Source organism: Hylaeus anthracinus, unplaced genomic scaffold (assembly GCF_026225885.1).
Source record: "Hylaeus anthracinus isolate JK02 unplaced genomic scaffold, UHH_iyHylAnth1.0_haploid 4, whole genome shotgun sequence".
NCBI classification, from domain to species: Eukaryota; Metazoa; Arthropoda; class Insecta; order Hymenoptera; family Colletidae; genus Hylaeus; species Hylaeus anthracinus.
The window spans coordinates 9726760-9752988 of NW_026535289.1; the positions used below are offsets into that span (position 1 = coordinate 9726760).

The following is a 26229-nucleotide window of genomic DNA, read 5'->3' on the forward strand; positions in this document are numbered from 1 at the left end:
AATAATTGCAAACCGCGCGCTACTTAAAACACTGATTCATTTCTCTGCAAAATAGATTCGTACATTTTACGTTGTTGGTAGTATACCGTGGCTGTCCCATTACTTCTGGGCCACCATGCGTACATCAATTTGATACGCATGGTGGATCAAAAGTAATGGGACAATCACAAGAACAATTACAGATCGCTCTAAATAAATTTTCATTTCACAATTGTATCATCTACTGGAGAATATTTGGTGACAAAATCGTACAAAATAATTAGGTCTAAAGTATTCGAGGTGACTAGAGTAAAGTCTTGTATTATTCAAATAATTTTTAATTCATAATAAATTACAGTTGTACATACATTCATGCTTTATATGAAAGCAACCCTGGAGATAGGCAATCCAATGTTCACGTGCGTCGGAACCTCGCACGAGTAGGAGTACTATAAATCATGATTTCTGAGATGATCTATCTAGAGTACAATCTTTATTACTAAGCAGTAAAATGTTTATCAATTCTCTATCTACCTACAGAGTATCATTAAAGTTCACTCGTTCTAGAATCTAGATCATAGACAACAATATAATTGTTGTAGATACATAAAATTAAAAAAATAAAATAAAATGCAATAGGTATATAAACTTCTATGGTTTTCGTGAAACAATTACATAGAAATTTCTACTCCTTTACTTCATTTTTGCGTATATTTACAATCATAACAAAATATATTGTGAAATTAATCGAACACTGAATAATTAAACAATGATAAGGGTGCTTTAAAATGTTTATACCAACGTGTGCGTAATTTCTGGAAACTGTTCGTTCGTTAACGAATCGATATCGTTCAAAAGTGAAATGAAATAATTAATTCTACCCGAGGAGCTAAACATGAACCACGCTGATGCATAATACATTGCATGTATTAAGTATTAATACCGCTTTAACACGAACCAGTGCAATTTTCTAGGCATACGCTTAAGATATTACAACCGTTTGCATTAAAACGAATCACGGCGTACGGCGTTAATCGTAGTTGAAACGGCGCTTTCCATCGAAACGGAAGCCATACGCGGCGCTGTTAGGCGCTCCAACGAGAGCGGGATTCTTGTACTGATGGAACGATCCGTGAAGATGCGCAGGCCTCACCGCGTTCTGCTCTTCCTCCTGCGATCCTTTCAAGTAAAACGCTTCGAATTGACCCTCAGGTAGCAAAATATTCTTCAACGATTTGTCATCAGGATCGTAGGCCAGCACGTGCACCATCAGGCACATCAGAACCATAACGCGCTGGAATCGCGCATAATTGATCACAATTAATCTAGAAATTATATTTATCGATGTTCTCTCTTTAGAGCTTTTATCATTTGACTGTGAAGCTTCCTTAAATTCTGTAACACATCATTATAATAACACAGACAAATCTTTTACTATTTGAAACATAATTTTACAACAGACCTCATCACGTTAATCATGATCAGTGGTCCCAAACCTCGGAAGAATCTGATCTTACTAAACTTTAAACGAATATAGCTACTAAACTAAAGACAGAACATTGAACCAATAATCGAAATATTTTAGGTTCGACACCTCAAGCTCAGCAAAATTAATTATATTCTATACAACACGAAATTTCATTTAAAATATTAGTATAGCAAAGCAATACGTTTATTTCTATCTAATTAAAGTAAAAACGTAATTTCTAATAAGAGAATCAGATTATGCATACCATTAACAAGATAGAAACGCTTGAAGCCATATTACAATTCCGTGGTCGTCGTTGAAGTCTTTAATAGACTCGCTGAAACAATCCAAAGAAAGAGACACGCGTGTGCGTAAAAGTGAAAAGATGAACAAAAACATGTTTAACCAATGGTTGCGCTAACAGTCAAAAGAAGATGCGAAAAGCCATAAATATCCATAAATGGGACTGTAATTAGTGGAAATTAACAAAGTGCGTGCCGTGATCAAAATTCATATAATTGCGAGGAATTTGTGATTCTAAACTCAGTGTTTATCTAGCGATCAAATGGCATTATAAATCTTTCTTTGAATAGATGTGCACGCCTAATTAAACACCACATAAGAAACAAATAGCTTGTACAAAGACACGTTCAATTCGCTAATTTATTAATATAAGCATACCAGCCTGTATGTTAAGCTGAAAATTTATAATATATATTCAACATTAACATTCTAATGACACTGCTTCCAGAATTATTATGTTTTATTTATGTTATGACATTTATGTTATGATATTGTAATACATTCCACTCTTCTTTCAAAAGAATAGAAAAACATTCATAGCCCCCTCCCCTTCTATCCGTGAATTCTTATTTGAGTAACACTGTTTTCAAATATCCATCGTAATTAGTGCACCACTAAGAACTTAAAATTCACTCCTATATATCATTTTCTCAATTACACGAACAATTAGTTAACCAGTTTTACTTTTGTTCCTCTTCTACAATTGCTCGGTATCACTCGAAACAATTCTCGATATCACTCGAAATAAAAAAGAAAAAAAGAATGGCGAAATTAGATGAATTTTGTTAAATTTATCGCTACTGTCGTAAAAAAATGTAGATGTACTAGTTTTCATGCATCAAACTTACCGAACAGCCGTAGCAAAAGTGAAAGCCGCTTGAGCGATCGTACAGAGCGGCACACCGACCAAGAGCGTTTCCTTCATCTCTGTGCGCGTTTAACGACCTTGCCGCTGTAAGCGGCCCCACGTCGAAGACCAAGAGCAGAGCGGCTTCTCAGCCTGCAGAAACGGAAGCCGATGAAAGTGGAAATCGATCGTGTTTTACGTTTTCGAGAACTGAACTGTTCAAAGCACGCGCGCTTGTCTCTTAGAAATCATCGAGAAAAAAAGGCTCCCACGATCAAACTATTTCCTTGCCCTTGTAATTTGGAATTCACTTTGATATTTCACAAATGATTACGACGTATTTCTGTACTTCGTAATTTATATAGAGAAATATTTAGATTGGAGGTGCATAGAAATACTGTGCCGCGTAAGTAAAGGATTCATGATTTCAGTGATCCTCTTAGGATTCACAAGCTTTAAAAAAATTTTATAGAGGGATTAGGGAAACTTGTAATATTTTATTTTTATTAAGAAACGTACTTAAAAACTCTATCGTTGATAAAAAATATCAAACCAGAAGGTTTTATCTAGAAGATCTAGAAGTAAAGATGATGCATGTAAGAAACTGTACAACAATTTATTTATACAAAAAATCAGGTATCTTCATATAAATATAAAATCGAAAAATAAGAAAATGGAATTAAATCGTGATATGCCTCTCAGGAAACCAGTGTCTTATAAAATCTTGTAGCTGCCACAAATCGCTGGATAGCTGGTATTATTGTCTAGTCGAAACATCGTTAATTGGCGAAATAATCGTGTTCAGCTACGAAATATTCTTTTTCGTTTTTAAGAAACAAGCTTAGATTGTTAACAAATACAATATGCTACGTATCACAATGTGCCGTATATTTTGATCTAAGGTGTGCAAAACCTTAATTTCAAAATTAATGTCATGTTCCATGTATTCCTTCCTTGTCACGTATAATACAATTGCGTACATTTATATGCTAAATTTGTTTACGATGCCGGTTATATTAGTACATTAACACGTTCCGGTATCACGAGTAAAACATTTAAAAAAAATAACCATGTCAACTACCATAATACAATGATATCGATATCTAAATACAAGAAGCTTTACTAGAAGCATAGACCGTCGTATGCTTGCAAGTTTACAATTTTCGTAATTAAAATATATATATATTAAATGCTACTCGCCATTTTAAGTACTTTTCGAAAGTGGTCGCAATGAAGTAAGAAGATTAGATAACTGTATAAAATTACAAATATTCTATTGAATTGTACGACTTTATGATACCGTCATAATTATATAATGTATATTTACATGTATTAAATATCCCTGGGATGCAGTCACATAACCTAACACGTTAAACAGAATATAAGTAAGAATCTAGCTTTGTTTTCCCCTTTGGGGGAGAAGTGAAGGGCGAAAACCAAGCAATCGAAAACCTTCCAAACACTGCTTGAATGGATTTCCATTTGCTGTTGCGAACCCACCTGGCTTCTTCCTTCTTGAGTTGTTCAATGCCCTACAATGATATTTAAAAATTAATACATAAATTAGATTTCACTAGAATGCCGTTTTAACTACATACAGTTTCGTCGTTCCAAATTGCCTGTAATTGGGTTCCCAACATTACAGCGGTAAAAATGGCGAAAAGAAGTGCTTCGAAAGCCAGAAAGAGTAAAAGCACCACTGTTGCAGGTGGACTAAACATAGAACACTCCTTCCATTCTTGTCTTACACACGTAGTAAATTGTTGTATACATAAAAGTAATGATTGCAACGACATTCCCGCTATATAGAACTGAAATATATTTTATAAAAACTAACTTATGTTCTACTTTTAGCTTACGTAAATAGCAATACGTACAGTAAAGAGTACAAAATACTTTTGATTATTCTCCCCAACGCAATTGTTAACCCATGGACAATGGTGGTCCATTTTTCTAATGCATCTACAAATAAACAATTTATGTACTACTATTTATGCAGACCACAATTTGAGAATAATTGACAATTATGAATTGTATACTATTATGAATTTACCTTTGGCAAACTGAACAGTGATGCGCTCTATCTGGTTTAATAGAGCAACACTTTGGGCATTTAAAAATTAAGTCACCATCCCTGAACCCCATTTGCTCTATCATTTCTTTTGTAGCATTGCCCTTTGGTACTGCACCCTATACATGTAAATTATTGTTTTCTCTAATTATTATTATTGTTAATGAGAACTCGAGCATTTCTTTTACTTACCGGATCTGTAAACATTGTCCTTAGGTGAGAAGCAAATGCCAAGAATGTTAAGGATTGGAATATCGCAGTATTTAAACTAGAGTACACAGTGTTTATTGTAGGAATAAGAATAACTGCCATTACTACAAACTCTGCATAAATTATTAACAGCCATGTCAAAACTGCACATATGATTCCACATATATCCTGGAATAAATAAATACATCAGAGTATAATTATAAAAAGCTAAAAAAAAATACAACATACCTTAATACACCATAATTTGCCACCATAGCATTTATTATGAACATCCCTTTCTCTGTGAAGCGAGATATAATCATAATCCATGATTTATACTTGTTCGTTAAATACTTAAACATTAATCCTATGAATACCAATAATGTTCACTAAAATGACCATGGTTCGTGGCTGAAATCAAGATTAACGCAAAAATCATTAGGATATCATAAAATTCTACGTTTGTTAGAAATTTTATAGAAGATATTAAATTAAATCAACGAAATTTTGCGTATAACCTAAACAAGTACGTACAGTGCCGTTCACAGAGCCACAGCGACCGAATAATACGTAACAACGTTCATTTTAATTTCCTTTATTTACTTTCAATTTGCGTACTATGCGTATGAAATAATGAAATTGATTTTTCCGTTGTCACTCCTCGTGTAATTAGCCCGGGCACGGATGCATCCATTAATAAACAATCATGTTGGTTACATACACGACATACTTTAAATATCCAATCGACAGTCCACTCATAACGGTTCAAATATAGCATAAAGTAAACGAACCGCAAACGGAACTTGTACACGTTATCACGTGTACATAGATTACGATAGTTCGGTTTCTAAACGTCACCGATAATCACCATTGAACGCTATTACGAACGCACCTGCCATTCAAACGGGGCACATGATTTCGATGAAAGTATTAATTTAACAAAGTTAAGATCGCGAAGAAGTTGAAATTGAACATGAATGAACATAAATAATATTAGATAGCAGCGATTCTAAACGTCGCGTCGACCCGCTGTGTTCTTGCATGCGACCGCAAGTTTTGACAGTACGCGGTAAGGGTGGGGGCCACAGTACGCGGCCATATTGGCTACTTGTGACTTTTGGGAGGTAGCGAGCAAAAAATAACCCAACTTTTCTCGTTTCTACGCGAAAAAAAATGTTACCCTCGAGAATTTTTCATTAATTTAGCACGGTGGTCTTGTCAGCGCGAACATTACGGTGAAGGGAGTGATCGTTTGCACAAGGTCATCCTTTTTTACGAAAAATGGTATGTTAACCTTTGATTAATAAATTTCCCGTCATCGGATACTTCAAAATTGCTGGTTGTACGCCCCGACAATTGCTCGTCGCATTTCTCTTTTGTTTAACTCTGCTTTTTCCTTGTAGAGTTTCTTTGGGTTCGGCCAGTCGGCTGACATAGAGATTACTTTGGATGGTGCAGAAACCAGGAAGACTGCAGACATCAAATCCGAAGATGGCAAAAAAGAGCGCCACTTGTTATACTATGATGGGGAGACCGTATCAGGAAAGGTAAGAATCCTTTTCTAAATAGAGTACCACTGATATGAAATAATAAATGTAATTAAAGAATATCACCTGTAACCTTCAATGGCTAATCAGAAACTTTGGATATATCACCATAACGTACACATTAGCATACTATTCTGCTTTAGTTATTCCATATCAATTATTGAAGGGTTTATTTATATCTCTTTTTAGAAATTTTAGTTACATGCATAAATGTTTTATGTAACACAGTATTATGTATGAATTGAACTGCTAGCGATTGAGTACCTTTTGCTTATCTCTGAAACTTTAAAAATGTGAAAAAAGTCTTTGGAATTGTTGATTGTTAGCAGTGATATAGCGCTGTTGCTGTGCTGCTATGAAGAATAGTAATGTTTACTTGGCTTTGAATATCTTATGTACAAATATTATAATGAGTAATAAATTAATCAAGAAGACAATAACTATACTGTTTTCTCTAATGTTTTAAAAGAAATATATACATGTGCTTTCATCAATTTTATATTTAATCAACATAGATTTATATATACATATATGTTATAATGTAATATGTTTGAAGTAATTAATATTATCCTGTTCAAGTTATTAGCCAAAAACCATTTGATGTATATCACAGTTTCAACGCATTATTTACAGATTAATATTAGTCTCAGAAAAGCTGGTAAATTGGAGCACCAGGGTGTTAAAGTAGAATTTATTGGACAAATTGAATTATACTATGATAGAGGAAATCATTATGAATTCTCAAGTCTTGTTAAAGAGTTAGCTAGGGCAGGAGAATTAACGCATAACACTTTGTATACTTTTGAGTTTGCAAATGTAGAAAAACCATTTGAAAGCTACACAGGTTCTAATGTGCGGCTAAGATATTTTCTTAAAGTGACAATTGTTCGAAGACTTAGTGATATTGTTAAAGAACTTGAATTAGTTGTGCACACTCTTAGTTCCTATCCAGATATGAACAATCCTATTAAAATGGAAGTTGGAATCGAAGACAGTTTGCATATCGAATTCGAATATAACAAAAGCAAGTAAGTTAATTTGGTATAGGATATGTGTATATTATTATGTATTTGATAATGAGTTTTCATTTACCTTTTTTCAGATATCATTTAAAAGATGTCATTGTTGGAAAAATATATTTTCTCTTGGTTAGAATAAAAATTAAACACATGGAAATTGCCATAATAAAACGAGAGACTACTGGTTCTGGTACTGTATACTCAACCAATACAGTTATTTTTTTAATTAAAATAATTTCAATGATCATTGTTATAATTTTGAAACTTTTATTAAACTTGATACATGTATTGGGAAAAGTATTTTTGTTTCTCGATATTTACGTATTCGCAACTTATTGTACTAAAGTAATAATTAGAATACATATTCGCAGGCCCACACGTATTCACGGAGAATGAAACCATAGCGAAATACGAAATAATGGATGGAGCACCAGTCCGTGGTGAATCTATTCCAATAAGAGTGTTCTTGGCAGGTTATGATTTAGCACCTACAATGCGTGACATTAATAAAAAATTCAGTGTTAGGTACTACCTTAATTTAGTCCTGATGGATGAAGAAGATCGTAGATATTTTAAGCAACAAGTACGTTCAGAAATATATTTATGTATTAATCTCATTTCCCACTATCATTTGAAGGTACACCTACAATTCAATTGTGTTTTTTTTCAGGAAATAACGCTCTGGAGAAAGGGCGAAAAAAGTAGGAAATCTCAAACTGCTTCACCTCATATGCCATCACACTTAGTATCTGCTGAAACAGGATTTCCACAAGGAGCCGCTCCAGCTCCTATAGAAGGCATGACACGCGAAGAAGGAGATGGTGAAGGTGAAGTTAATGTCGAAAAAGAAGTTAATCTCGAAATTAACTGAATCTTGCATATAATGCAATTATTGAAGGCAATGGAAGTCTTACTAGTTCGAAAAATCAATAACAACATTGGAAAATATCACATGGAACTAGTAGTAACGTTTCTCTTATACTACGAAGAGAAATTAAGTTTTAAGAACAGGGAGGAATTATAGCACCTGCGAGTAAAGTTGTAAATATTTTGGATACCTATAAAAAATGCAGGTGAATAAATTGAATAAGTAGCCAATTATCGATCAAAATTTCAAATTACTGAGATCTGTAGGTAAATATACTATGTCGTCTGATGGGACAGATCTAAAATGATTTAAAACAAAAATGTAATATTATGGAAAACATAATGCAACAGCGCATAAGGTGAATATTCATAAATGGACAATTTAATAATCGAATATTAATCGGTGGTATATTCTCGAATGGCATCTGAATGTTACAGTGTTCTGAATATTTTATACAAACTTATTCTGTGTTATGCGAACGATGCCTTCAACCACTAGATTATTCTTGAAATTCGATCACTTGTATGACAACTTAATGTCATATAAGAATTTTATAAATCTGAGATGAATATACATATACTCAAAATGGTTGCCCTATTTTAATCCACTCAGCTAGTCTACATTTAATATGATAAAGGCACTAGTAATACATGTTTTGGTATCACACACTGTTAAAGTAATTTGTGAGAAAATGTGCTTTTTTTCTACAAGAATTTTCAGTATGTATATAGCATACAATAACGTAATAGTCGATAGTTTTATCCAAGGCTCTAGCATTATTGTATATACAAGTTATTAAATTGTATATGCTAATTAATTTTACATCATTTGGAAGAAAACTTTCAAAATTCGCGTTATAAATCATTCTAGAATATGTAAGCCTTAGTAGAATTGCTCAATTTTTGTATGCCTTTATTAATATATGAGTGGACTTATGATTGATTAAAACATGGGATAGCCTTACATGTATTTATAGATATATACATACATATTACAATATGTGTGTGGATATATATACATGCATATATATGATTTCTAATGATAACAGTACAGTAGTTACAGACTGGGTTATATATACACACACACAAATATCAACATCTATTGTAATAATACTGAAAGCAGTAATGAACTAATAAAATGTGTTCTATCAAGGTAGTATTATGATTACTACCAAGATGGAGGTTATGTCGATATGAAAGAGAATATCGATCATTTTGTATGATTCTATGTTAACATGGGTTGACTGTAAAAATCTTGTTAAAAAAGTACGTAATAGTTAACCACGTGTATTTCGAGAATTTTGCTTTGTGTAAATTAAAGTTTTCATATTTCACACCTTTGTTATTTGTTGACAAGAAAGATATATGTGTAAAAGAGAGAGAAAAGCAAAACTATTTGTGAATTATTTGACATGTCAAATATTGTATATACATATACATATTGTCATACGATATGAAGCTAGTTGTATATTTTAATGCCCACATAATTATATTATATATTGTATACGGTGTGCCTTTGTGTGCACGTATATTGGAAAAGATTACTTTGTTTATGCATACACCCTTCCTACTATTCTATGTAATTTTATACAGTACATTCAGTTTTTATTCTCATTACCCATTAATTGCATTTTATTTCAAAGATTATTATGTCCTCGATATATTAATATGAAAATTTTATAATGAAAAAAATCATCTGTTTAATGACGATTTATAAAAAGCGAAATCGGTCATTAAAACAGATTCGAATACGTCAAATTTATCATTTTTATAAATAGTTATTTAATGCAGCAATAATTATTGATCCTTTAGTTCGTTGCGTCATCTAGCAGCAACAGTGGGAACTATTTTCACCTCAAACTTGAGCGTTTCTCACCGATGGCGCCACTGATACCTTTAATCAATTATACTTTATTTTTCATCAATACATCCGATTCCTTCCCTTATAACACTATAATATGCTATTATAGAATGATAACCGCATGTGTTTATATGTCAAATTTATCATTTTTAGGAATAGTTATTTAATGCAGAAATAATTATCAACCTTTTAGTAAGTAGCGTCATCTAGCAGCAATAGTGAGAACTATTTTCACTACAAACTTGGACATTTTACCACCGATGACGCCACTGCGACTAAATTACTTCTGATTACTAAAGTTCAGTGTAAGCCATTCAACTATATTAATAACTGTATACTTCAGTGAACATGAACTATTTATTTTAATTTTTCGCTATCTAGTTTTAATAAATTGACAAAGAAAGTTGCTATTTACTGTAAGCGCCTTTTGAGCACTTGAGTTCCAGAATCGCTAGTTACGCTACTGTTCATCTAATTCGAAAAAGATAATTCTAAGATTTTTTATTATACGATTTCTTACAACACTACTCATATTAATTGCTGCTCTTTTATCTGAGCAGTAAGAATATAATCTATTTTATATAATAAATGAAATGGCAGTATTCAATTAAAGATGGCCTCTTTTTTAAGACTATTAATGAAAAGAAAATTACATTACTTTGAAAAAATATGAATTTTTTCACTAAAGAATTTTGACGTATCTGAATTAAAAAGAATTTTTTGAAAGTATCAATATTGATGCAATATTAATTACTTTCATCTACAAACGTAGGTGTAGACAAATTTCATAGAAAATTTACAAAAGGTTAATAAAATTTAATACTTTAATGTGTCGTAATTTCTTTTCATTTAAACTTCATTTATTTTGGCCAACTAGAATCCGAATGTTCTCGTTAGCGTGCACCGTAATGTGGAAATCAACCTTAAATAAAAATATGATTTGGTAAATCGGTATGTTGTAACCCGTTAGATAAAAACAGTTTATAAACCGTAATACGTATTTTGCAATGCGAAATATGTGAAATGCAGCGTTAACAAATGTAATTAAACAATGATTCATATCCAAGCATGCTTATATATTTGCATGTGCGTTAACAGTGTTAACAGTCGTAAAGAAAGGCATATATGAATTGTATTACCACATCTAAAGTCCGAATAGTATGCGCGTCTCTCGTCGCGCAGATCTGGCGTCCGGATAAACAATTAAGTATCTGGCTGTCGTATTAAATAGTTCATCGCCGGTAAATTTTCTACTTTCGTCTCCAGCAGTTGGTTAATCGAAGATGGAAGTGCGGATGGAATTAATCTCAGAACTTCGTGAAAAATTTTTTAAAAAATTGGACGATGAAGGACCACCGGATCCTAGTGTGTATACTTTCTTTTCGCTTAATAAAATTTATATTTTCTTGTCAGCCGTATGTTCATAAAGCCATATGACTGAAATGACAGAAAGTAATTTTTGTTCGTCAAGATCAATGTCTTCTTAATTGTGCCATACAGACTGACAAATTAGAATAATTTCAAGGAATATTTATCAGATACTTTAAGTGCTACTTATATTTACGTATAAATTATTAAGTTACATCACATTTTTACATTATGGATGAAAATGCTTGCAATTCAAGTAATTTATCGATGGGATGTCATTTTAGGAGGTTTTCACCCTGCAGATATTGCCAAAATAATGGAGAATGACTGGTTAAGACGATTTTTAGAACATAACGAATGTAATATGATAGATTCCCTCAATATGTTATGGGAAACTTGCACGTGGAGAAGAAAATTTGAAGTACATGGTAAGCGTTTATAAATTGGAATGCATATTTTTTGAGTAATTTTCAATGGTATTGCATCAATGTTATTTAATCGCAGAGATTACGGAAGAGACTGTAAAAAGGGAATATTTAGAGGATGGGATATGTTTTATTCATGGCAAAGACAGAGAGGGTAAAGCATTGTTCATTATTAGATGTAAATTGCACACAAGAGGAAGTAAAGATTTTAATGAAGTACGAAGAGTAATTGTGTATTGGTTTGAAAGATTAGAAAGGTAATATAGTATAATTCATTTCAAGTTCAAACTCATATATTTATAGTCATCATAGTTAATCCTTTGCACTCTGCCATTTCAGACAAACCAATGGCGATCAATTTTCACTCTTCTTTGATATGGCAGACACTGGAATTATGAACATGGATATGGAATTAGTTAAGTACCTGATTTCTCTATGTAAAAATTATTATCCAAACTTTTTAAACTACATTATTATATTTGAACTGCCATGGCTATTGAATGCTACTTTCAAAATTATTAAATCATGGTTGCCACCAAAGGCACTTCCAAAAATGAAGTTTATTCACAGAAGCACCATCCACACATTTGTAGAGCCCAGTGACATACTTACATGTTGGGGTGGCACCAATGATTATACCTTCAGATTTGTACCAGAGGCACAAAATAATATGGATGCTACAATGAATGGTAAACTTGATAATAAAAAGGTACATGATCATCTATAAACAAAATTTACTAATATTTATTGACAAACATTTTCGTGTAACTTTTTGGTTTTATTAAAATTTTAGGTACATTTTGCAGAAGGTTCCCCAATGACAGAACAGTCTCCTGATAATTTTGGAGATCAACCAAATGAAGATGAATGTAAGTAACATTACTTTAAAATAATTACTTGATTATATACTATAATTATTGCCTGTATAATACTATACAAAGATATACTGTTACTAATATATGATTCTTGATGTTTGATAGTGTTGTTGATCGATCCAAAGACAATTACATTTAATAAAAAAGAAACTGAACTTGTTGGCACGATTACACTCAGGAATATAAGAACAGAGAAGCCTCTGTCTTATAAGGTATTACACAATTTACAATAAGTGAACCAAATAATAAATACGTAATTATCGTACTTTGTAGATAAAAACAACATCGCCTGAAAAGTTCCGAGTACGACCAAGTTTGGGAGTTTTGTTACCTCAGGAACAGCGTACTGTTTCAGTCGTTTTGCAACCTGGATATAACGTACGCGGTCTTTTACACAACGATAGATTTCTAGTTATGTGCCTTCCATTGAAAGATGCAAATATGTCTCCTCAAGAATTAGCTACTCTTTGGAAGGTAATAATAATGCTTTCAACTTTTACAAAACATTGAATTTTCAGAGATTAATTGTCAATTTATTTTCTGTAGTCTGAAACGCCTAGAGAACAGCACAGATTACGATGCTGCGACGGTGAGAGTGAAAATAATGAAACACAGAAATCACATTCCATATTGTCGTCTGGAATGTCGGATAACGGCAGGACAGTAGATACACTTTTTTATAAAGTAAGAATAGTTCAAGTATCATACGAATAATATCGATATGCATTGTATTATTAACAAAATGACAAATTGCAGATATCACAGTTGAAAGAAAGTAACGCAAAACTACATAACGATATCGTTACTTTGAAATATTTAGTATTATTTTCTATAATAATGGGAATTTTATTGGCTGTAATGGTTGTTTATATTTTAAGGATCGATATCCAAAATTCTATGGATCAAGAAGCTTGTCACATTCCACGTGGTATATAGGTTTTTGACTAGAAATTAATTCTACATGACACACATATAATAGAAATTCCTATTTTGTCATATTTACGTTTACGAAGTAATTCAAAAAGTATGTCCTTTTTTATTTTTTCTGTTCATACGGTTCATTATTTTTTCGATGTTTTGATTATATCATTACATTAAGTATGTTTAGTTCCATAACACACAAAGAATGAGTTACTGTTAATAAAGGGATTTTTTATGTAACATATATTTAATATAGCAAGGAGGAAGATGTATTATTATTGCTATAAATATATATAACTGAATAGAATTATTTTTATAACGTTTTATTTTTACACGTTTTTATTTTGTATAGGGTAAAAATGATCTTTTTCATAACTATAAATTGTATTGATAGGGTAATTAGTTCATTTAAATTGTTGCATTACTCGTGTAATATGCCTAAAGATAACTTTGTTGTTGAATGTATATTATGTAACGTATAATTTATTTATTTTTTATGATACTTTTTTGTAACAAGGAAACTTTTATATCATATACATATATTCATAACAAAGTTCACCATTATTAATACTAAATTGACATTAGAAGAAAACAATAAGACAATTGTACGTTATATTTCATAGTAGGAATGATTAATAGTTACATTTATATGCGAATATTTTATTAGTATTGACTTTATATACTATGTTAATAAAAAATATATTTAATATATTTATAGTTAATGGGAATCATGCATTATTCAACTGCATAATTTTCTCTGATTTTATTGTATTGCAAAATGTACAAATTTCTATAATGCTCAATTCCATAAGCAAGCAAAATTATTTCTTATATTATATGTATGTAAGTCACATTTAAATACTTAATATTTACAAAATTATGCAGTAATTTGAATACCAAACAGTAAAATTACAAGATTTTTAGGAAGTAATTATTGAATCCATTTCTGTCAACATATGTAAATTATATCATTTGCATAGTATAAACTTCAAATTATCATACATCTTTCATTGATATCATTAACCTCGAAAGTTTTCAAAATTCCGACAAAAACAATTTTACATAAATACTTAACCGTATGGTTTTATTTAAATGTATAATTCTAACTGTCGATCGTAAACGATCAACGATTATCCACATCAGTTGGAATCAATAGTTACTTCGATTAAATTTTATCCAATACTGGTTATAAGAACATGTCTTTAACAAACGAGTGACGATTTCCCCCTCTCACAAAAAATTCTGCATTTTTTCCCCTTCTCCAAGCACTACTTTCCCGCTCTTTTCAGCGTGGCGTCATTTTTGTTATCTTATTCAGTGCACATCTGCTTGTACGTGAACGTAGCAAAATGGTAACCTCGTCGCGGTGGAAATACATTTAACAGTAGAAATATTGACATACCGAGATCGATTCAGGTGCCACGTATTTAAAGAAACATTTTTGTATTAAAAAACCGTAAACGTTAACGCATCCTCGAAGGAAAACTCTCGATCCAAGTTAGCGAGATAACGGAAGTTTTAACGCCCGGAAGTATCTAAAACGACGGTTGTCCGGTGTAAACACGACGAGTGTGACGCGTACCATTGCGCAGCTATCGATGCGCAGCATTTGAACGTTCGCAGTTCGATCGGCCATATTGCTCTCCGGGTCTTACACAACGCCCTCACACGAACGATCGTGAGTTTACGGAGGTAAGCGATAATAATTTCGAGGTTTCTTGCTGCAACCGAGGCCTGGCGAAGCGTAGAAATACATTTCCGTGGGAAGAGAGACGATTTTCGGTGAAACTGAAGGGAACCTGTGACCACTAGTCGCGAGAAGAACACGAAAGATCGGTGAGTTGTACGGAGCACGTAGCAGAACGGCCAGTATTCCCTTCCGTCGCGTCCTCCATATTGATGACAGCGCCGACGGTGATAATTTTCTGAAATTTTTGTCGTTAATGCCCCCTGTGTCCTGAAATCGAAAGCACCCGGCGTTGTCTTAAAAGCTTTCCGACAGAATGCGCAACTTCGGAGGCCCCGTTGTTCGACAAGGGTCCACGATTACGGAAACTTTGTTGGGCCGACTACGTATCTCCACGCGTTCCTTCGTCCATCGCGTCGCGATCACATTTTGCCTCATGGCGTTATCCTCGTTCGCATTACCCGCTGCGCGTGTTACATGGCGTACCGCGGCAGCGTGTGTCGCTCCTGTCAATCCCGTTCGACTTAACTACAGGGATACGCCGATATGCTGAATTTCGGTGATCGCCAACATTGTGGTCAGACTCGCCAATTTTCCTGCTCGCTCCCTCGTGAATGCGCCCGTCCGCTCTTTCGTACCGTCAAATTCTTCGCCCAGATATTGATTTCTCTCCGTAATACCCACGCAACCACGATGTCTCGTGCATTACCCTCCTCCACTCTGGCGGAACTCGCGTTCATTCGTATTCCCACATGTGTTTTGTACGTTCTGGATCGCAACAACACTTATATTTATGCATTATTTAGCTAAACAAGCATAATTTATACCTTGAAAGCCTCTCCGAATTTCCTTTTGGGGCTGTTCAAACCTCTACTGTTTTCTATCGTATCGTATGTTTCCTGAACTGGTAGAGATAAAATGTTCTAATGAAAAGCATTTGTATGTTTTGCATTTCGTGTTTGTATAAAATGAGTAAAAAGAAAATGCATATATATATGTTTATGCCCATGTCTGTATGTTTTGAATTGTATTGTCATGTTACACTTGGGCATTCATAGTTAAGCAAGTACAGCTTAAGCAGTTTTACCTCCAATTTTACCTACGGCAGAGAATGAATTTCAATTTTAACCCATTTCACTTCTTAAATGTAGTATCAATAATTTATATCATTTTTTCTGTTAAACCTTTTGTTTTCCTCCTTTAATTCTCACGTGATTATGTCTGATTTATTACCACTTCTTCTGTGGTAATTCATTGCAACTAATGTTACTTGTATGTAATATGCTTGTATACTCTGAATTGCGAAACCATTCATATTTACACATTCCTATCTAAACAAACATAGTTTAAGTCTTGAAGTACAAGGATCTGATAAGCTGTTTGAAACTCTATCTTTTTCAAAGCTTTTTAAAGGCATTATTTGGATAATAGTTAATTCCTTACAGGAGACTTTTCATTTATACTAAATAAGTAAAAGATGCAGAAGAGAAATTCCTTTTACAATTTTATAAATTGGTATGTTATAAATAATATTTCATTTTAATACTAACAATACTTCATACATAGAAGACTAGAACATTTAATGAAAACATTAAACTATGCTTGATTAACTATTATTTATTGGATTAATTTCTATAATGATAAGCAATATGTACTATGGACTTATGCAACCAGTTTAATATACAGTACATTATATATAAAAGTAATATATAGATTTAACATTTTATTTGTATTGTACAATGAAGGGTGTTATCAATACTGTTTTAGACTATTGAGAGAAAGTACATTTAAATTGATGAATTAATGATCCGATCATGACGAGCAACGTAGCAACAATTAAGTTAGAAGAGGGGCAAGAATCTGTGACAGAGATACAAACATACTTGGAGACATTTAACAAAGAGATAGAGGGAGGTCAGGGAGAGCAACTGCAACATGTGCAATGTTAGTAATTTACAATGTATTAATGAGTTTCCTTGCATGTGCATAACAAAACATGTAAGCATTATTATTATTATACCACATTGCAGTGCAACAAGTGGAAGGATTGTCAGGTGGAGAAGAAGGTGGAACTTATTTTGTTGACCAATCTGGTCAATATTACTATCAAGCCAATAGCGATGAAACCCCTGTAATGACACAAGTGCAAATTCAAGAAGTAGAAGAAACTGATGCACAAAATGAAGGAGAGACATCTCAAGAAGAACAATATCATGAAATTGAAGAACTTGAAAATGTTGAAGGCGACGAAGATGTAAGAGAAAATGATTGGTTAAATATTAGTTAAATATATGCTATTATTACAAAAATGAATTGATTCGCAGGGACAAGTTGCTAATAATGGAAACAATCAAGTTGTAATCAACTCTGGAGATGCATATCAAACTGTCACGATTGTACCGTCCGATACAAATCCCGGCGAAGTTAGTTACGTGTTAATTGTTCAACAACCTGATTCGGAAGACAAAGAAAGCAGACCCGCGGAAAGGGAAGGAACAGAGGGTGAAGAAGGAGAAGGTGAACAGGACCTTACCGTTTACGATTTCGAAGACAACGAAGATAATGAAGCACCAGTGGAATCGGAGGCGGAAGATGATAAAACCAAAATTATTAAATTTCTACCAAAAAAATCCCAAACGGTTACTCAAGCTCACATGTGTAATTACTGTAATTACACCAGTCCGAAACGGTAAATTTATATAGCGTCTTATTATTTTTGTTTCCTGTTATTTGTTTGCTTAGCATAATATAGCTGAAGTAACATATTACCATTGCAAAAAAAAAAAAATTTTAACCTGTATAACCCAGGTATCTGTTATCGCGGCATATGAAATCACATTCTGAAGAAAGACCACACAAATGCAGTGTCTGCGAAAGAGGATTTAAAACATTAGCTTCGCTTCAAAACCATGTTAATACACACACTGGGACCAAACCTCATCATTGTAAATTTTGTGACAGCGCGTTCACAACTTCTGGTGAGTAAAAATTATTTTTAAATCAACGGTTCTCGAACTTCACTTTCCCGTGGACTTCTCCGATAAAGGAAATTTTTGCATTGCTTTGCAGGTGAACTTGTTAGACATGTGCGATATAGGCACACTCATGAAAAACCGCATAAATGTCATGAATGTGATTATGCATCGGTTGAATTGTCTAAACTGAAGCGTCATATTAGATGTCATACAGGGGAGCGTCCGTATCAGGTACATCATATGATTACTTACGCTACTCGATACTTATACTTTTACTTACTACTCTCGACAATCATTCATTACACATAATCTGTAATGTCATTCGTATACATAGTATACAATGTATTTTCTCTGCATTGCAGTGTCCTCATTGTACATATGCAAGCCCTGATACATTTAAGCTAAAACGACATTTACGAATTCATACTGGAGAAAAACCGTATGAATGCGATTTCTGTCAGGCAAGGTTCACTCAGTCTAACAGTTTGAAAGCTCATAAACTGATCCACAACGGTATGTCACTTTTTATGTTTATTTATAAGAGCTTTAATAATTAGAATGTTACTTATGATGCCGTATGTAACAGTTGGCGATAAACCAGTATTTCAATGCGAATTGTGTCCAACAACTTGCGGAAGAAAGACGGATCTCAGAATTCACGTACAAAAATTGCATACCTCCGACAAACCCTTGAAATGTAAACGCTGTGGAAAAACATTCCCAGACAGGTAAGTACGTGAGAAAAGTTGTGCGGTATAAATTACCAAATAGTATTTTATTTATAAACATAAAACACTATTTTTTTTGCATCGCAGATATAGCTATAAATTGCACAGTAAAACCCATGAGGGAGAAAAATGCTACAAGTGCGATTTATGCCCGTACGCATCAATATCGGCACGACATCTTGAAAGCCATATGTTAATTCACACAGATCAGAAACCTTATCAATGCGATCATTGCTTTCAGTCATTTAGACAAAAACAACTTCTCAAACGGCATTGTAATCTTTACCATAATCCCTCTTATGTTCCTCCTCCACCACAAGAGAAGACGCATCAATGCCCCGAATGTGAACGTCCGTTTAGGTATACAATTTTTTAAATTCACAATCCTACATAAAAGAAAGAACAAAGTTACTTAACAAATTCATTATTTAGACATAAAGGAAACCTCATTCGACATATGGCTGTTCACGATCCAGAATCATCGCTACAAGAAAAGCAACAGGCGTTGAAGATGGGTAGACAGAAGAAAATCCAAATCATAGATGGACAGAGAGTCGAAGTTATGACAGGTTAGACCTCGTTACTTGAAAATGTTGAATTTATTTAATTCGCTTATATGTGTACAATTCTTAACTACTCGAGTTCGTCATTTCCGACGTGGTATCTAATATTCGATGAATGATGTAGATTATCGACACACATATGGTGAATGACTTGTAATCACAGGGACACTTACGATGTGATCTGTATACAGGTCATTGACTAATATCCGCGTGTTATGTTATGAAAACAGGTGATTTAGCTTCTAAACTTAAAGGTTACGAAGAAGAAGAAGAAGAAGACGAAGATGACATGATGGCAGTCGAAGGAAGTGACGGTCAACAATACGTCGTATTAGAAGTTATTCAACTAGCTGATAACCAAGGAACTGATCAGGTATGCAATTGTACACCGCGTTAAATACTTGCGTACAATATTTATGTATAAATGTCTCACGATCTTGTTCTTTCGTGCAGATGGCCGTCGTAGCGAGCGAAGACGGAGACTTGGTAATGCAAGACCCGTTAAGTCAAGAAAGTGGCATTGTAACCGGTACAGGGGAAGAAGGTGATGAAGCGGAAGAAGAGGAAGACGTAGAAATTGACGAACTGAAACTGGAATCAGCGGCTGCTAAGTCTGCCTCTCAAAACACGCAAAGCGATCCGAAGCTACAGAAAGAAATGGAAACCTGCTTTGGTTTTGACGAGGTAAATTATTTTGATCTTTAAATATTAATTTCTTAATCTTTTGATACATTTGTTATTATCTTTTGAAAATACGGTTCCTTATTTGGTATGTTTATTGCAATATTACAGGAGGAAGATGAAGAGGAAGAGACCAACAGCAATATAAATATTTTGCAGACAATATCGTAATAAGAACGAATGCGAAAGAACACCTACTTACGTAATAGTCAAATGTTTTATCTTTATCACAGTGTCAGTGTACATACTGTGTGAGTGCAGTGTACTACTATGATATTTAAAAACTGTATGGCTCCAATGGAGCTATCTTCCCGGGGGCTAGAATGGTCCACATACATGGTACAAGAACATTTTTTGCCACTAGTGCATTAGATGTACGTAATAATTTATGAAGAAACAGTAGTTTTGTGGTTTAGTGAAATATCAAGCGAATGTACAATTATAATAATGTAAAATATTGTTTTACCTTATTATCAGTGAAAAATACTATCTTCTTTGAAAAAGCAACGTAAACTGACAAATGCACGTTAACAATGAGACATAACTATATTAGTAATATAGGTTGGCATAATATTTTTAAACAAGTTATTTAAAAACTTAATATAAAAGCACAGCGCGTACTAAGATGTCTAAACCAACTGGATGTCGGTCATTCTTGGAATGTGGATAACAAAGATGAAGTTACAAAATGAAGTGAGGCTGCAGTGTAAATAAATGCTTATTATAATACCTCATTTTAGAGACAAAACCGTGTTCGATGAGTGATTAGAAGGAAGAAAAGAACGCTGAATCGATCGAATTTTACGGTGTATAGCGTGACTAACACAGTATATACATAAGTATGTATATAAGAGTCAGTAGTAACGGAAAAATTATTAAAGTTTTTTCGTTCAACTGAAAGATGTTACATTCGTGATTGTATATACGTATTTCATAATAATAATAGTAATAAATTGTCATTTTACAAATAAGTACCTACAAATGCTATTAATAATTATGATTATACGAAACCGAACTTTTTGTTCACAGATAGATGTATGAATGGCAGAAAATAACTTTATGCTGAGTGTAATGTTAAGGTCACCGGTGTGTTTGTAATGCTTATTTCTTTTCCATACCATTTCTTTGAACAAATGTTGGCACTGAAACACAGGACTTGTAGAATATTCTGCTTTTACAGATTATATTTGTAATAAATTAAATAGAATTCCAGTGAATCTGAAATATTTCACGTTGATTCAATCTGTAACAGTTTACTATGTAATACACGGTTGTGCGACATCCAGATATTGCAATTTTATCATCCGTACGAATTACACGATTTTTCAATTATGCAATTGTGTTATTAGCGTGAACGTAATCTTACACACAGTTTTTCGTACATTGTTGGTTGTAAGTTATGCTATGTAACTCGGAATATGTATTGTAAAAATACTGTAAAATTTTTTACACTTCATCTGTAAAATTGTAATTGAATGATTGATAATCATTGCGTGCGCTTCGAGGCGAGGCACTTTCATACATTATCCCAAAGAAAAATGGTGTAGCGTTTTCTCTATAATAAATGTTATGTCATCGACATTGTTTATGTTCTTTATTATTTTTTTTTAAAACAAAAAGAAGACATTGGGAATCGATCATCGTCTATTTGCCTTTCAGTTCCGTAAATAATCCATGACGCCCGATGCGTTTGCTTCCACCTTTAGCGTTATTAGGAAGAGCCGCACCCAACTGCACCCCTTACGGCCGTTAACCCCATACATATTTACGTATCATCGTCTCGTTTATCAGGGAGCATTTATAGAACACGCGATAGTTCATTGAAGGTAGATTTATTCATGTTTATAGTTACAGCAAGTATGATCGTTGATAAATGAAAGGAAGGACAACGATGTATAGTAAAACTGACTATCAATATTTACATCACACTTATCACGCTGAAGTTTCTATTTCATTAGTAAGCTTTGGCTTTTAATAAAATAAGATAGTGAAGTGATTAACAAGAATGATGTTACAATTTTTGGATCATAATAAAAAAGTATACAAATTATTTCGGAAATAAAATATGAGTTAGAAGGGCCACTGGCTGAGGCACAATTGTTAATGTGCCCTATGTGTACTAAGAATGCAATAAAATAAAAATATGCCAAGAATATAATTTTCGTTCTAAATTTTCAATTAGAATCTTCATTAAAATTAAATAAAATCATAAGTGACAGTACGTAAATATCTACTGAAAGATACGAGTATATAGTTTTACTACTTCGAAAAGGCTACAGTTGGTAACCCTTCAGGAGAAGTTAGATAAACGAGGTTAGAAGTGTAGAGTTGCATGGACGCTACTTTAATTAAATTCATTAATTTAAGTATAATTATATAGTTTCGAATGAAACTATTTGAGTGTATTAATTTAATAATGTCTTGGTGGCAAATTTTTGAGAAAGAACGAACGATTTATAATTGAAGACAGCGACAATTCCTTCGTTTCACTTACCTAGTGGTTCACGCCTTCCATTTGTATTCCTGGTGTGCCCGTAGGATGTAATAATAATCTCTCTTTCAAAGGAATGTCGATTGAAAGCGGATGTAACAATATGCGTATAATTTCGTGCGTGCAAACGATTTGCCCGACGTCGGCGAACTTTGATGATCGCTAGTGTAAACGTTGGCTAATACTAATAGGCTCTCGCGCGCCGTAACAATTTCTTTGGCAACTATACCGTACTTCGAAGAAATACACGGTCCAACATTACCGAGCGCCAAACGTTATTTCCCTTACTGACACGAGACATCGATCTTCAACGATTGTGTATCTCATATAGACCATAACCTATAATTAAATATTACTGAACCGCATTATCCTTGTTACGACCTATCGAATAAATCACTACGGCGATGTAATTACACTTTGTTGATAGACTGGAATGGTACATAAATATTAATGTACATGGTGCATTGTCTAGTTCAGCGTTTCTCATACAAGTATGCGAGGTCTGAGAAAAAAAAATAGAATTGTAATCTAACCTAGAGTACTAAGAAATTCACGTTTGATGATTTGATGGTAAAGATTCCTACTGATGGTAATTATTACTTAAAAAAACAACTGAAGACGATTTTCACCTGAAGATGGCCATACCGACAGATTCGAAAACAAGGTTTTTTAATGGAGTCAAAATACTGAAATGTATATAATTAAAAAAAAAACAGTTACAAATTTTATTACACTATAAGCATTAAATGCTATTGTAGGGTATTTGTCAAAAATTGTTCTTTATCAAGGGGAATAGGGGAAAGTGGCGTCTGACAATGAGAACCTCTGATCTAGTTTAGCGTGAAGTGTGATATGATGCTAGTGTCGTGTCGCAGAGTCCTGCTAAGTGTTAATTACCGACGGTGAATTTCATTAATGAAGACATAATTAGGATCCACTATTCTTAATTGAGAATGGGGAAAGTGTTTCGATAAGATAAGCTCGTGGTTGAAACGATATACGGTGACTGGATTTCCACCAAAAGATAATCTCGACATGACAGCGTTTACGTACTACTGTCGACAAACGAAACGGACATGGGGACAAATAGACGTGGCACAGGATACAGGCCCACGCGAATGCACTCTCTTCGCCTCCCACGGTCATTCTTTTACGCGACAGCGTATCGGTGGTTTCTACGTAGGAGAAGAGGTTACGAACCACCTGAAAATCCATGTCAGTGAGAACCCTTTTCGGTTCGGTGCCCGGGTAATCGTGTGTCGAACCTCTTTCGGTTAACCTAACTAGCAACCAGCAATCGGTGTTGGACAAATTCTGAACGAAGAATCAAATGTACAGATTTGTTTGTAAAAATAAAAATAAATGAGTTCTTGAGATGGATACTGTGATGCAACGAATCTTCTTTCCTGATCTGAATCCTGAAATCACCTGCGTTTTTGTAATGGGCCATAAATGCATAAAATCTAAAGTAAAGTCTGAGAATAGTGTTTGAGATTCCTTAGGAGCTAGTGGAATCATGCATTCTCAAACAAATAGAAATTAGAAAATTTGATTATGTTTCTAGGGCATTTTATTTGATTCAGAATTGATAACATTGGATGTGACTTGAACATGGTAATGGAGCTCTAAGCTTCCCAAGCATAGGAGAAAGTTCTTTTGAATATCTACTCTATATCTCTGGAAAAATGTGGACCTGGTTTGGAAAGTACCAATACAGGTAGTGGAACCTATTTATTTTATTTTTCATATTCCTGTTTACAGTCTTCCTTGCATTTGTTATGAAAGAAGAAAAAAGAGGGTACATAGAAGAATGAACCCAAAATATAAAATATAATTGTAGGATTAACAGTGGAAGAGATGAGATGCAAACTTAAGGGTGTTACACAAATCTAATTAAATTTCTATACCTTTTTGAATATAATTGTAGATCACAAATTGGTTTAAGGGTGCATTGCACTGTAAACGCACAAGAAAGCATATTTTCAATAATTTTTTTCTTAGGAAATATTGTATAAAATTGAATGAATGTTTTTTCCCCTTAAAGGTATGGTTAAGGAAAGTAAATAAACAATTTTTTGTTGGTAAAAAATATTTCGTCATTTATTTACAAAATAATATGCATGTGTGCAAAACAAAAGTTATACGCTGGCGCAGGTGATTTTTGCTCTCCTGGTAATCTGAAACAGAAAATCGAAAAAGTTTATTAAACTATGTCATCACACCTATGGTCGGAACCTCCAAGTAGTTGATATTTTGATTTTTACTTACAATTGCACCTGATTTACGGTACAAGAAAAGTGTTTTTTTTTTTCTCTCTTTCACAAGAAACGCTGCCATTTTGTTTATTTTCGATGAAATAAATAAGTGGAGGTTCCGACCATAGGTGTGACGACATAGTTTAATAAACTTTTTCGATTTTCTGTTTCAGATTACCAGGAGAGCAAAAATCACCTGCGCCAGCGTATAACTTTTGTTTTGCACACATGCATATTATTTTGTAAATAAATGACGAAATATTTTTTACCAACAAAAAATTTTTTATTTACTTTCCTTAATCATACCTTTAAGGGGAAAAAACATTCGTTCAATTTTATGCAATAGTTCCTGAGAAAAAAATTATTGAAAATATGGTTCTTTTTGTGCGTTCACAGAGAAACGCCCCCTTAATTTGAATTTCCGTTAGGCATTCGAACGCTCGAAATTGAAAAGTATTGATACCACTTGCGTCACCCTTGATCCCATCACTGAACATAAGATAAACCAGTGTATCGGTGGGCCCATGTCGCGTATAATGCGGTTGCCTTCTCTTTATGTTTGCTCGCGTGCCGCAATAAAACGCGCGTGCATATATTATACAGTTTCCTTTTCACGAGGACCACCTAGACGGCCCATGAACGTAGACAACGATGACCTAACCGTGTTCGTTTCTGTGGGCAACCGTGTAATCTTACACTCCTATACACATGAATCAAACGATATCGCGCAATGAACAAACAAAATGACGGTAGATTGAGTAATACAGGTTTTGCTATTACTATTAGTTTGAAATCTACTCTCTGGAGCTCCTTGGCGATGCTAACCAGTTTGTTCCCTGTGTGAACGTGATAGGTATAGGCAATAGGAATTTTAGAATGATTTTGTACTCGAACTTAAATTAAGCGAGAAGTGAGGCAACGCCGAGAGCAAACAGAGGTTAGGCGTTGTTTCTTTGCAATCGTACAAATGCAATTTAATCCGGTATCGTCGACTGCCACGGGTACGCGACCCTTTCATAAATTTAACTTAACCCCTTGGCTACCAGAAGTCAAATATCGTGATCGACGTCATCAGTCTCTGCCACCATCGTCGACGTGTCTTTGTTTGT

The 26229-nt window shown here is 33.7% G+C and overlaps 5 protein-coding genes across 11 annotated transcripts; 3 read left to right on the plus strand and 2 right to left on the minus strand.

The window, feature by feature from the left end:
- Positions 1-321: 321 nt before the first annotated feature.
- On the minus strand, positions 322-2902 carry LOC128894794 (uncharacterized). Its single transcript, XM_054156796.1, has 3 exons — positions 2599-2902; positions 1713-1784; positions 322-1273 (listed from the first exon to the last, which is right to left on the minus strand). The coding sequence occupies exons 2-3, from the start codon at positions 1740-1742 to the stop codon at positions 1010-1012; spliced, it is 294 nt and encodes a 97-aa protein (XP_054012771.1). The 5' UTR covers positions 1743-1784; positions 2599-2902; the 3' UTR covers positions 322-1009.
- Positions 2903-3194: 292 nt separating this feature from the next.
- LOC128894784 (palmitoyltransferase ZDHHC3) lies at positions 3195-5900 on the minus strand. Its single transcript, XM_054156778.1, has 7 exons — positions 5392-5900; positions 5107-5268; positions 4861-5046; positions 4651-4787; positions 4475-4559; positions 4196-4408; positions 3195-4129 (listed from the first exon to the last, which is right to left on the minus strand). Exons 2-7 carry the CDS (start codon positions 5185-5187, stop codon positions 3968-3970), a joined length of 864 nt encoding a protein of 287 aa, XP_054012753.1. The 5' UTR covers positions 5188-5268; positions 5392-5900; the 3' UTR covers positions 3195-3967.
- A 60-nt stretch (positions 5901-5960) lies between these two features.
- Positions 5961-9834, plus strand: LOC128894779 (vacuolar protein sorting-associated protein 26B-like). The gene is made up of 6 exons (XM_054156770.1): positions 5961-6141; positions 6261-6404; positions 7038-7432; positions 7507-7613; positions 7795-8006; positions 8094-9834. The coding sequence occupies exons 1-6, from the start codon at positions 6139-6141 to the stop codon at positions 8292-8294; spliced, it is 1062 nt and encodes a 353-aa protein (XP_054012745.1). The 5' UTR covers positions 5961-6138; the 3' UTR covers positions 8295-9834.
- A 1175-nt stretch (positions 9835-11009) lies between these two features.
- LOC128894771 (motile sperm domain-containing protein 2-like) lies at positions 11010-14050 on the plus strand. The gene is made up of 10 exons (XM_054156756.1): positions 11010-11102; positions 11418-11516; positions 11804-11947; positions 12024-12201; positions 12284-12653; positions 12738-12813; positions 12925-13031; positions 13093-13293; positions 13366-13503; positions 13576-14050. The coding sequence occupies exons 2-10, from the start codon at positions 11435-11437 to the stop codon at positions 13753-13755; spliced, it is 1476 nt and encodes a 491-aa protein (XP_054012731.1). The 5' UTR covers positions 11010-11102; positions 11418-11434; the 3' UTR covers positions 13756-14050.
- A 1287-nt stretch (positions 14051-15337) lies between these two features.
- LOC128894762 (transcriptional repressor CTCFL) lies at positions 15338-24242 on the plus strand. 7 transcript variants are annotated; one of them, XR_008461621.1, is made up of 14 exons: positions 15338-15576; positions 17195-17371; positions 17458-17681; positions 17752-18116; positions 18236-18405; positions 18497-18633; positions 18765-18915; positions 18989-19130; positions 19218-19490; positions 19563-19699; positions 19924-20066; positions 20147-20377; positions 20486-23558; positions 23624-24242. XR_008461621.1 is itself a non-coding variant. In XM_054156738.1 (14 exons), the coding sequence occupies exons 3-14, from the start codon at positions 17242-17244 to the stop codon at positions 20543-20545; spliced, it is 2163 nt and encodes a 720-aa protein (XP_054012713.1). In that variant the 5' UTR covers positions 15663-16004; positions 16873-16942; positions 17195-17241; the 3' UTR covers positions 20546-24242. The 7 variants fall into 7 exon arrangements, 5 of the variants coding, with proteins under 5 accessions (XP_054012712.1, XP_054012716.1, XP_054012713.1 ...); XR_008461622.1 differs by having other exon boundaries at positions 20486-23529; XM_054156738.1 differs by lacking the exon at positions 15338-15576 and adding exons at positions 15663-16004; positions 16873-16942 and having other exon boundaries at positions 20486-24242.
- The last annotated feature ends 1987 nt before the right edge of the window (positions 24243-26229 follow it).